General features: G+C 55.7%; 1 protein-coding gene across 1 annotated transcript; it reads left to right on the top strand.

The window, feature by feature from the left end:
* Nucleotides 1-1,627: 1,627 nt before the first annotated feature.
* PSMF1 (proteasome inhibitor subunit 1) lies at nucleotides 1,628-8,760 on the top strand. Its single transcript, XM_039719506.1, has 7 exons — nucleotides 1,628-1,796; nucleotides 2,833-2,985; nucleotides 3,523-3,605; nucleotides 4,170-4,346; nucleotides 5,526-5,579; nucleotides 7,398-7,556; nucleotides 7,670-8,760. The coding sequence occupies exons 1-7, from the start codon at nucleotides 1,668-1,670 to the stop codon at nucleotides 7,719-7,721; spliced, it is 807 nt and encodes a 268-aa protein (XP_039575440.1). The 5' UTR covers nucleotides 1,628-1,667; the 3' UTR covers nucleotides 7,722-8,760.
* The last annotated feature ends 2,503 nt before the right edge of the window (nucleotides 8,761-11,263 follow it).

Raw genomic sequence — 11,263 nt, 5'->3', positions numbered from 1 at the left:
GGTGGGGAGTGGATGGTGGTGAACAGGGATGGCAGAAATTTGGATGGGAAATGGAAAACTCGGCAGGCACTCAGCAGAGCTTTGGTGTGATCCTGCTGAGACACCAACAGCTCCTGAGGCCACTGATCCTAAACGCCCTGTGCTCCTGCACCTGCAGGAACCTGTGCTCTGCAGGAACACAGGGGGAGTCCAATAGCAGCAGTGAGATACAGGATTCCAGATCCCTGTGGAGGGAGACCTATGATTTCAAACTCTGTCACAGAACTGGGCATTTAAACAGAGTCACTGGTAGCTCCTGGCCCACCCAGGGCCGAGCTGGGCTGGGAAAGTGAAATGTGGATGTCATCAAAGCCTGAAACCGCGGCTGCTGCCCAGGAGTGAGCCGAGCCACGGGGTGGAAATGCTGCTGCTGCTGCTCTGAATCACATCTGAGTGATGGAGGAGCTCCGGTTGAGGCATTTCCTGCTGTTCCCAACTCATCCCCATTCGATGCCTCTCTCATGGAGCTCCTGTGCTGAAATCCCGGCCCTGTGGAAAACCCACAGCAGCTTTCCTGATGAGTCCAGCTGTCTTCCCTGAAAAAAGGAGTGGCAAAGTATGGCAGGAGGTGTGCTGTCTCCTGGCAGTGATTCCCATGGGACCTGCCGGGTTGTGGTCGGTTGTTCAGCCTCAGTGACTTCTTGAGAGGGAAATGGAAAGAGGGAGCAGTTCGAGTTAATTAATTGACGCATAATGAAGTCAAGATGAGCATCCCCCAAGGACCTGAATCTCAGATTAGGAAAGCAGCAGATGATGGTGCTCCCTGGCTTTGTCCCGAGCCCCAGCCTCCTGCCAGCCACACTGAGGACACTGGCTCTGGCCCAGGGGCAAGGAAAAAAAGCCCCTGAATGCCTTTCAATGGCAACTTTAGTAGAATTTAGATGTTATAAGCACACGACTCAGACAAGGAGTCATGGAAGGGATGAAATAAACCCATCAATGGCTGTTTGGTGCTTTGATCCCTTTGGTGTCAGCATGAAGGCTTGCTATGGCAGCACAAGCAGACCCTGCATGGACTCAGATGTTTTTCTGATGACAAGAAAGAGCCAGGAGCAGGGAAGGAGGCTCAGAGTGACTAACCTGGAGGTTGCTGGATGGTGCTGGGCAGACAACCTTCACAGGATCATGGAATCCTTAGGTTAGTTAGAAATTTAGTCCAACTATTGCCCCAGCACAACCAAACCCACCACTAACCCTTCTAGCAAAGAAATTTTTCCTAATATCCAAAGTACACCTCTGCTGTGAGGTGTTTCCTCTTGTCGTGTCCTGTTCCCTGGGAGCAGAGCCTGACCCTCATCCGGCTGCTCTCTCCTGCCAGGGATCTGTACAGAGAAGGTCCCCCCTGAGCCTCCCTTTCTCCAGGCTGAGTTCCCCCAGCTCCCCATCTGCTCCTGGTGCTCCAGCCCCTTCCCCAGCTCCATTCCTTTCTCTGCTTCAGCCCCTCAATGTCCTTCTTGTTGTGGGGGGCCCGAAACCGACCCCAGAACCCGAAGAGCCTCAGCACTGCGGGGCACAACAAAGCACGCAGCAGCGCTGGCCTCAGGCGGCGGCTCGGGCCCAGCGCAGCGGACGGGGGCCCTCTAGTGAGGGGCGGTGCGGCCTCGGCTCCGCCCCGGCCCGCAGCCGCCATGGCCGGCTTGGAGCCGCTCTACGCCTGGGCAAGGCCCGCCATCTCCCGTCCGCAGGACGCTCTGGTTTGCGGCATCCACTGGGAGCTGATTCAGCACGGCTACCGCTGCCTGGGTACCGGCGACCAGGTACGGGCCGAGCCGCGGAGCGCCGCCGCAGAGGCCTGCTAGGCCGCGGTGAAGCCTCGGCCTTTCCTAGCGCCGCTCGCCGGCGCCGTGCGGTCGAGCCGGGCGACCGCTGCCTGGGCTGGGGGAACTGCGCGGCGCCGGCGGTGTTGGGGGAACCCGGGCCGGTGCAGGGTCCGAGGGACCTCAGTACTGCTGTGGGGGGTGGGAGTGTCCCGGTGTTGGGGGGTCCCGCTCTTGGGATAATGGCAGTGCTGAGAGAGTCCCGGTGCTGGGGGCGCTGAGGGTCGTGATCCTGGGGGTGGTTTGTGGGATGTCGCAGGACAGGAGATCCTGATGCTGGTACGATCAGTATAATTCCAGGAAGTATAGTGCCAAGGAAGTTAGTATAGTGCCAAGTGGTGGTGAGACAGAAGTCTGTAAGGAAAGGGAGGTGTCCAGTCCAATGCAGAGGAGAAAATGTAGTGGGGTAATATCAGAGTGGGGCAGTCTAGTTCTGGACCCAGTGCTAAAATGGGAGTCTAGTGAATTTGGATCCTAATGGGTGTTGGGGGAGTGCCTGATGTGGTGTTGGGGGGTAATAGGGGTGCAGGGCACTGTCACAGCAGAGGACTCTCCTCAGTATCATAGGAGGGGACACTGTAGGGCAGGGCCCCCAGAAACACTGATGTGGGGCTGGGACAGACATGATGACAGCCTTCCCCCATGCCTCAGACAGCTCTGGATCATGCTGGGGAGGTGAAAGGTATGTGACAGGGAAGAGCATTGTCTCCTGTGTGGGTGTTTGTGACCTCTTCCTGCTGGTTGTGTCCTCCTCTTCCAGTACAGGGATGCTGTGGGAGGCTAGCAAGCAGGCAGGGCCGGCCTCTAGGAAATACCTGCTTGTCCTGTCAAAATCTGGAAGGCATTGAGGGATCCCCTCCCAGAGACCTCAGTTCCCTCCTGGATCTCCTTGTTCAGCCAAGACAAGACCCCCAGCCCTAGGAGGTCATGCTGGGCTCCTGGGCAGGGTCTCAGCAGCCCATGTGTTCCATTGCAGCCAGGTCCTGATGAAAGGAAGTCAGAGCTGTTGCCTGCTGGCTGGGAAGCCAACAAGGAGGTGTATACACTGCGCTACAAGTCCACAGATGATGCCCATGAGCTGCTGCTGAAGGCCATCATGGTGGAGGACAGTATGATCCTCAATGTCATGGTGAGCACACATGTGGCCCCTGTGGGTTTGGGGTCCTTTGGCTGAAAAGAACACCAGGGGCAATTTCTTAAATGTTGGCTTTTGCTTGTTCTGCCTGGAAGTGGTGTTTGCCCCTCGGGATAGAGCAGAGCCAGGGGGTGGTTTTGTGTCAGATGTGGCCCAGCATGAAGCTGGTCAAACCCGGGCTGTGTCAGGGCAGTGGGACAGTTGGCCTTTAACAGTCCAGCACAGGAGCTGCCCTGCTTCTGTCCCTTTTCCAGCTCAGGACTTCTCTGCAGCCCCCAACAAGCAGCTGCTCCAGGTGGCTTTGTTCAGTGTTCCACTCTTTGCAGCCTGAACTGGGGAGGGTGAGCAGGGAAAATCTTGCTGTACACTGGGGTTTGCTCCTGAGGATTCAGGCACAGCACAGGGATATGGTGGGAAGCAGGTGGACCCCCATTCCTTGTATCCCAAGCCTGGGGCTGTTTTTGTAGCTTCTCTGTCCCTCATTCCCAGCTCTGCCAGGCTGCTCATTCTGCTTTACCTGTGCTTTTCCAGGATTGCAAATCTCAGAAGGTCGCAGATGTGACCTTGGCAGTGGCTGACTACATCAACCCAGAGCACCTGGACGATTTCCACAAGTAATTTCAGTTTCCTCATATTTTCTGCAGGAGCAAATTTCCTGCTGGCATGGAGAGGGGGGCAGAAATCAGGTTGGGAGGAGCTGGAGGACTTACTCCCCAGTTCAAAACCAGGCCAGCCCCGAAATGCAGCCAGAACTCTGTCCCATGCCTTCCTCTGCACTGGCATGAGAGATATAAAGGACAGTGGGATCATGGGCTGGAGCCCAGGGGAAGGCCACCCCACCTGGGAACAGGCCAGGCCAGCACATTTATTTCCAGAGCATTGTGCTGGGTGGACACTGCCCAGGAATGTGACAGCTTCAGCCACATCCACAGTGTCATGTGCTTTCCTCCAGTGCAGACTGGTTGGGTTGGAGCAGAAGGGAGTGGCTGGGTGGCACTGAAATGGGGTAAAGGCTTTGGTGGCCTTGTGTGCTGTTACCCCTTTCTGTCCCCTCTGTGCTGCCAGTGGGGGACATGTTTTGTGCCAGGGACACTTTGGGCTTGTCTGTCCTCTCCCTGTGCCTGTTGCAGCATGTCCATGTCCTGGACCCCACCCCAGTGCCCCTCTCCTTGCTGCAGGGTGTACAAGAACACCGAGGAGCTGAGGACAAGAATCACTTCAGGCATCATTGCTCCCCTTGGGCCCCCTGCAGGAAAGGCCAGAAAGGAGCCCGAGTCCAAAGAGGATGTGCCCTGGGAGGAGAGCCCGCTCCGGCTCCCTCCCCGGCAGCCGATGGGCACAAGGGCCCCATCCAGGTGAGGAAAGGGTGTGTGGCTGCTGAGAGCCCCCTGTTAGAGGGGATGAGGTCCTGGCACAGCTCCCCAAACTCCATGTCATGTCCCCATCTTGCACATGTGGGATGGGGAGTGGAAAAGATCCAGACCTTCCCCAGCTGGATCAGCCTGGACACTTGGGTTTGATTTGGTTGTTGGAGAAGGATGGGCTGATCTACAGCTGTGTGTTGGACTGACAGACCCAGGAGGGAACAGGCTGGGGCTGGGAGGTGAGGTGGGGGTGAAGGACAGTGGCCTTGCTCCTGCTGGCAGAGGGACCATTGGGGATGGCAGAGCAAGGACATCAGTGGGAAGGACAGTGCCATTGTGTGGCTGAGCAGCTTTTGGGAGGGACACCAGAGGTGCACCCAGCCAGGGTGGAGTGCAAGACTTCCTCTTCCTGTTCTCCTGACCCCACTTTGCCCTTGGAACCATTGCTGGCAGTCCTGGGTAGAGGGGACACATGGCACTTGCTTTGCCATCCCTTCCTGGCCCCTTCCAGTTGTCCCGTGTATGTGGCAGGCGGGTTCCCTCCTCTTGCACACACACTGATCACCTTTGGCTGGAAGTCAAGAGACATTGCAGTGGCTCTGCTATCTCCTGGGGACCAGCTGTGACTTCTGGCTTGTGTGTCACCCCACTGGTGTCTACTGCCACTCAGGGTGCGAGAGGCTCTGTGGAGAGGCTCGGGAAGACAGGCTGGAGCTGGGAACTGCTCTGACACCATCTTACTGGCATGGGTTATTGACAGGGAGATGTGCCAGCTGGCTGCAGGCCCACCACCCCACTGTCCCCACACTTCCAGAAGTGGGATTGTGTCTCAGGCTGGGACATGCTGGAGAGCCTGGCCTAGCCCAGCACTGCTTAGGAATCCCCTGACATGGAAACTCCTGACATACATGGACAGCTCCTGCTCCAAGCAGTGGGAGCAGCAGGGGAAACAGGGCTCCCTTTATCTCAGCAAGCTTCTGCCACACGTCTGTCCTCATCCAGCAACACCTGGAGCAGGGAATGCTCCCAATGGCAGCCCCCTCATGCAGGGTCCCACATAGCCAGGGCCCTCCAGGTGCTGCACTGTTTGCCATGGGAGAGCATCCATGGGCACAGCTGCATGCAGCTTCTCTGCTCTTCCTGAACATTGTGCTGTGTCCTATGTTTCAGACCTTCCCCCTTGAGTCCCTTTGCTGTTGGTGGAGAAGACCTGGACCCTTTTGGGTGAGTATGGCTCTTGAAGCACACCCTGCCCTGCTTTGGGGGATGTGGGGTGGTTGGAGACCACCGAAACAGTATCCAGCCAAGTCTCTCCGAGTGGGGGCAGTTGCTCGGTGCACATTGTGAGGGACCAATTGACATTTGCTAAAGCTCAATATGGTTCTAATATCATAATAAGATCCCGTCTCTTGCATAGATGATAGGTTGCAATCTGTGTCTGTTTAATAATCAGCTTGTATTCATTTAACACACAGTAATTCCTGCAGTAAATCAAAGCTGAATACGTCGTTAAGTGAATGTAAGCCTCTAATTTAAACCGTTACCAGCTGCTGTGTCTCCAGCCCAGCAGTCTGCAGAAGGGGAGGCTGAAAGCTGAGTTTACAGATTCTCAAGTCCTGTTTCAAGCCTCCCGGCTGTCTGAGGCACTTGGAGAAAGCCTGGGCAGAGGCTGGGCTGTCTGGGAGACTGAGCTTCACAGATATATCCTTGATATTTGGTTTGGTCAGGCAAGGAGAACCTGTCATCTTCCACTCCAGTTAAAAGCACACAGTCAGACAATAACCAGCTTGTGGTGTCGTTGTGGAGTGTCCTGCAGCCCAGAGGAGACTCCTCTTTGGAACCACTCTCCTGTGGGGATGGCATTTTTTCCTTTCTTGCAAGACTTGTTTCTCCATGGGTTTGGCTAGAAAAGGGACAGCTAAAAATGTCCCTGCTCAGCTGGAAAGAGAGGCCTGGAGCTGGGGGGACTGGAAGGAAACCTGATTGCACCAGGAGAGGGGATTCATTCTGGGGGAAGGGTGTCCCTGTTTCTCTTGCTGCCTCATCAGAGATTTCTCTGTAAATGACAAAAAAAGATGGTAAATGGAAGCAGATTTGTGTGCTGACACCTGCCAGTGCTGGGACTGGAGACACAGACTCCTAGGAATATGCTCATGGGACCTGGCTGTCCCGGGGCACTTCGGGCAGCTGTTCTAGCCTAATGGAACTCATTAGCACGGTTGTTAATGACTTGCATGATGGCAGCGGTGTCCGGAGGCTGCAGCCACATTTGCACAAAGGCGAGCATGAGGAATGGCACTCGCAGCGTGGGGCAGCTCCGAGGAGCCGCCGTGGTCAGCAAATGACTTCCAGGCAGTTCTTTGGAAAGGCTTGTGGGAACCCGGCCGGCTCTTGCAACACTGCGCAGGGCAGGACGGGAAGCAGGGATGGAACGTGGGACTGCAGGTCTGGTGCTCTTGAGGGAACAGCCAGCACCTCTGCTGTGGAGATAGCTGAGACAGCTGAGGTTGTTCAGCCTGGAGAAGAGAAGGCTTCAGGGACACCTTAGAGCCCCTTACAGTGCCCAGAGGGGCTCCAAGAGAGCTGGAGAGGGACTTTAGACAAGGGCCTGAAGTGACAGAACAAAGGGGAATGGTTCCCACTGAGAGCAGGCCAAGTTAGATTGGATTTTGACAAGAAATTCTTTCCTGTAAGGATGATGAGACCCCAGACGTCTGGTTGTCCAGAGAAGCTGTGGCTGCCCCATCACTGCAAGTGTTCAAGATTGGATGGGGCCTGGGACAACTTGGTCTAGTGGAAGATATCCTTGCCTGTGGCTGGGAGTTGGAATGAAATGAGCTTTGAGGTCCCCTCCTACTCAAACAATTCTGGGGTTCTCTGCAGGGCTCTCTGTCTTCATGGGATGCCTCACTGGCTGGTCCTGGGAGGACCTTTCCTTTCCACATGCCACGTGTCAAGTTCACCTCATGATCCCATGCTCAGCATTTCTTCAGCTCTCTCCAGTGCCAATCTCATCTCCTTCTCTGCCTTTTCTCTCTCCAGAGGTCGGAGTGGGGGAATGATTGTGGATCCTCTCCGCTCTGGCATCCCTCATCCTGGCATTGACCCGTCCTCGGGCATCCCAGGCCGGCTTCCCCCAGGAGCTGTTCCACCAGGTGCCAGATTTGACCCCTTTGGCCCCATAGGAATTGGGCGATCCGGGTAGGTGCTTGGCCATGCTGGTATTCCAGCCTGCCACTGGATCCCAGCTCATCCCTGTTCCTGCAGGCCTGAGCTCTCACTTCCGTTTGACTCTGCTCTGAATTTCTTTCCAGGCCGGATCCTGACCACCTTCCTCCTCCAGGCTACGATGACATGTTCATGTGAGGAATCTCCACGTGGCTGCTCTTGAACTAGTGTTCTGGGAAGCAGGGGAGGGGCACTTTGCCTCTTCACTCCTCATCTGATGGACGTGATCTTCCAGCAGCATTTTCCTTCTGTCCATTTTGGGCCACATTCCCTTGTGTCCCATCAGCTATAAAGGCTTCCCTGTTTGCAGAATAGAAGAGGAGGCAGTAGTAGGTCATTTCTTTCTCTGCTCCTCTGGGGGTGCCCAGCTGTTTGCACCCAGCAAGGTGGGAGTGTGGGGTGTGGCTCTCTGGGAACAGCCTGGGTGCTGTGGGATTTCTCTGCTTCTCTGGCGTGGCAGAGCTTGCTGCTGGGGTCCCACAAGTGGTGGGTGTGAGGAAGGAGTTGGCTCCTTGCTGCTCCTCTGCAGGAAATGACAGCAACCTCCTGAAGGGGACTGCTGGAGCAGGCTCCCCACAGAGTGGGGTTCTCTCTTGCTCTGTATCTGAGCAAGGCACTGATTGAAGGGCTGGAAAGCCCAGTCCACAGGGTCTCCATGGCAGACCCCCAACAGCAGCTGGGATTACAGCTGTGCCTACTGGCTTTGAAGAGCAGCACCAGAAAAGCCTTTGATGTGCATGAGGAGAGACATAGATTAAATTCCTGGCTCACCTTGCCCCCTCTCTTCCCTGAAGCTGTGGTGTTTCTCATTCCTGGGGTGCCTGTGAAGCCCTGCAGGCAGTGTGGGGTGGGGTGCCCACTGGGCACTGCATGGATCTGGAGTAAGAGGGAGGGAGCTGTGCAAAAGGGGTTTCTCAAACTTGTTTTCATACTGCCAGTCTTGTTGTGTGTGGCTCTGCCTGGCTGGCTTGGGGAGAAGGGTGAGATCTGCTTGGTTCAGGCTTCTGAGCTCTCTAGAAGCCTCCCTTCCTTATAGATTCCCCAGCTCAGTTGATTTGGGCCTGCAGCTCATCTCTCCTGTCAGGGGCTCAAACTGTTTTTCTTCTCGTGTTTGATCTCTTGGAAGAATGTTCGTAAGACTGAAATAAAAACCTGACAACAGTGTTGTGCTGGTGCATACTGGGGTGGCCCCTCTGTTCCCTGCTGTGCAAAGGGAAGCCCCAGAGCCCTTCCCAAGGCAGAGGATTCATGTTAGGAGCTCGCTTTGTACCTTCCCCTGAGCAGCAGCACTTTTCCAAGAGGATGTAACTGTATTAGGAAAATGAAGTGGAGAGCAGCCCAGCCCTGCTCCTGCAGTAATTGCCTCTCCGGGGCATTGAGTGCTGTTAGAACACTGCACACAGCTGCGTTGGCAGAAATATAAAGGGGGAAGGGATCCCCCCATCTATCTCTTTTCCCAAAAGGCTTTTTCCTTTTAAAACCTCTTTGCCTACAAATGCGGTTAATAAAGCTGTGTTATGGTGTGTGCCACCCTGGGCCCTGCACATGTGGAAGCAGGGAAGACCAGCTGGAGAAATCTGGTGCTGGGAGGAGTTGGAGCAACCCCTGCATCTCCCCAGGGCTCATGCATGGACCCCCATTCGTGGAGGGGCTGGTTCTGAGCCCAGACTCACTGTACTACCCAGAGGTTTTTTGGGGGGAGTCCCAACTGCAGACCCACGGGTGGGCTGTGGGCAATGCCCATGACCAGAGCAGCATGGGAGGGATGGAGAGAGACCCAGGCTCGCTGAGGCCATTGCTCTTGCTTGTCCCCTCCGGCTCCTGGGACAGCCTGTGCCTATCCCCAGCTTCCTTCCAGAAGAAAGAAGCTCCCAGCCCTGCTGCTGGGGTTGAAAGACTGGATGGGGGAGAGGAAACAGCTTTGGCCTCATCGAGAGGCCCTCTCTGCGGGGGGCGGCTGTTTTCTGTGCCTGAATTAATCATGTTCTGCGACCTACCAGGAGGGAGGGACGCAGCCGGCTTTGATGGGGCTAATTAAAGCGAGGCAGCGCGGGAGAGGCTGCGGCAGGGCGAGGAACCGGCTTTTGTCTGCAGCGCCCGGCCCCGGCGGGCCCGGGGTGTTGTGCAGCTGGGAAACAGGTGGCAGAGGAGGGGAGCGGGTTCCAAAGGGGACAAGTGTCTGCTGCGGGCCTTTGCCTGAGCCTCTGGGCTCGCAGGACTGAGCCATCCACTCTCCAGAAAGGATGGGTAAAATGAGGCAAGGATCCTCCTCTACATGTCACAGGACAGTGGGAACAGGAGACCGTCACCACAGCTGGCTTGGGTGCCACCAAAGGAGCTGGAGCAGAGGTGGCTCCTGAGGACCAGTGATCCCAAGCACATTTCTTATTCAATCTGTAGGGCTTGTGGCCAGCACAAACCCCATTCCCTGGGAATGGCTGGGGGGCAGCCGCCCCCATTGCAGGTTTGTTCCACAGTGGCTACAAGGGCCAGGTCTCCCTTCAGCAGGAGGGACACTTCAGGCCCTCAGTCATGTGTCCCCATCCCTGCTGTTTCTGCCCTAAGCGACAGGAAACATTAACATGCACGGGAGCACAGTAACACACCCCGTGTTAATTTTTATGGGGAGGCTGTGAGGAGTGGCTGGGGCTGGGTGTGCGGTCTTGGCACGGGCTCAACCTCCCTCCTCCAGCAGCAGCACTTCCACTACACGTTTGAAGAGAGGCGCTGGATTATTGGTAATGGCTCAGGATCCCCAGAGAGTCCTTCAGGCCATCTGCCAGCCCGCCCAGCCCACAGCACCTGCCTGCATGCTCCCGATGGGATGGCAGAACCCCAGCGTTGCTAATTACCCTGCAGCCGGTGCTACATCCCTTGGATCCTGGGTGCAGGGAAGCCGTGTGTGTGGCCCAGCAGGAAAACAAAGCAGCCCCCGTTGTGAGGAACTGCTTGCTTTGCTCACCCCTGGCACAAAGAAAGACACCCCCAAAACACCAGCACTGGGGGACTGGAGAGCCAGTGACCCTCCTTCCACTCAGGCTGTACAGCATCAGCCTTTCCCAGCCAGATTTTTTTCAGCACTCTGAAATATTTTGGATTGCTTCCTAATACTCCCTGCACATTAAGGACCACACGCTAGTGCCTCTTTCAGTGTCTGCCAGAGTGACGAAGGGACAGCCAGGTCAGACAGCTCCATGTCCCTCTGCCCTGTTCTGCCACCCTACACCTCAGCCTAGGCTGAGAGAGTTTGTGTACAGGATCACATCCCAGCCCCGGAGTTCCCAGTGGGAATCTTCTTTAATGGCACTGTTCCTTCACAGTTTGCTCATTGTAAATACATCTCTATATACATAGAGGCTTCTCCCCAGTCCTGCAGGGACTCAAGGCACACTCTAGCAACGTGCTGACAAAGCAACAACAGCCCCTTCCCGCAGTTTCTTGAGCAGCCTCATGGCCTAATCCATGGGAGTGTTTCTTGTGCTCACATACAGCAGGTGCTTAACAGCTGTAACCTTCACCAAGCCAGCTTTTCATCCTGAAAACACTCCTTCCATCTTATTTAAAGCAACAAAAAAAGGGATGAGGATGATTTCTCCATCTAACACGTTTATTTTACTAATCCAGAAATGAAGGGCCAGCGCTGAGTTGCAGCAGGGACATCTGCCTTCTCAGGGCAGAGC

This window comes from Passer montanus, unplaced genomic scaffold, assembly GCF_014805655.1.
Source record: "Passer montanus isolate IOZ18808 unplaced genomic scaffold, ASM1480565v1 scaffold41, whole genome shotgun sequence".
NCBI classification, from domain to species: Eukaryota; Metazoa; Chordata; class Aves; order Passeriformes; family Passeridae; genus Passer; species Passer montanus.
The sequence above is the reverse complement of the archived record's forward strand: the minus strand, read 5'-3'. Positions and strand labels throughout refer to the sequence as shown.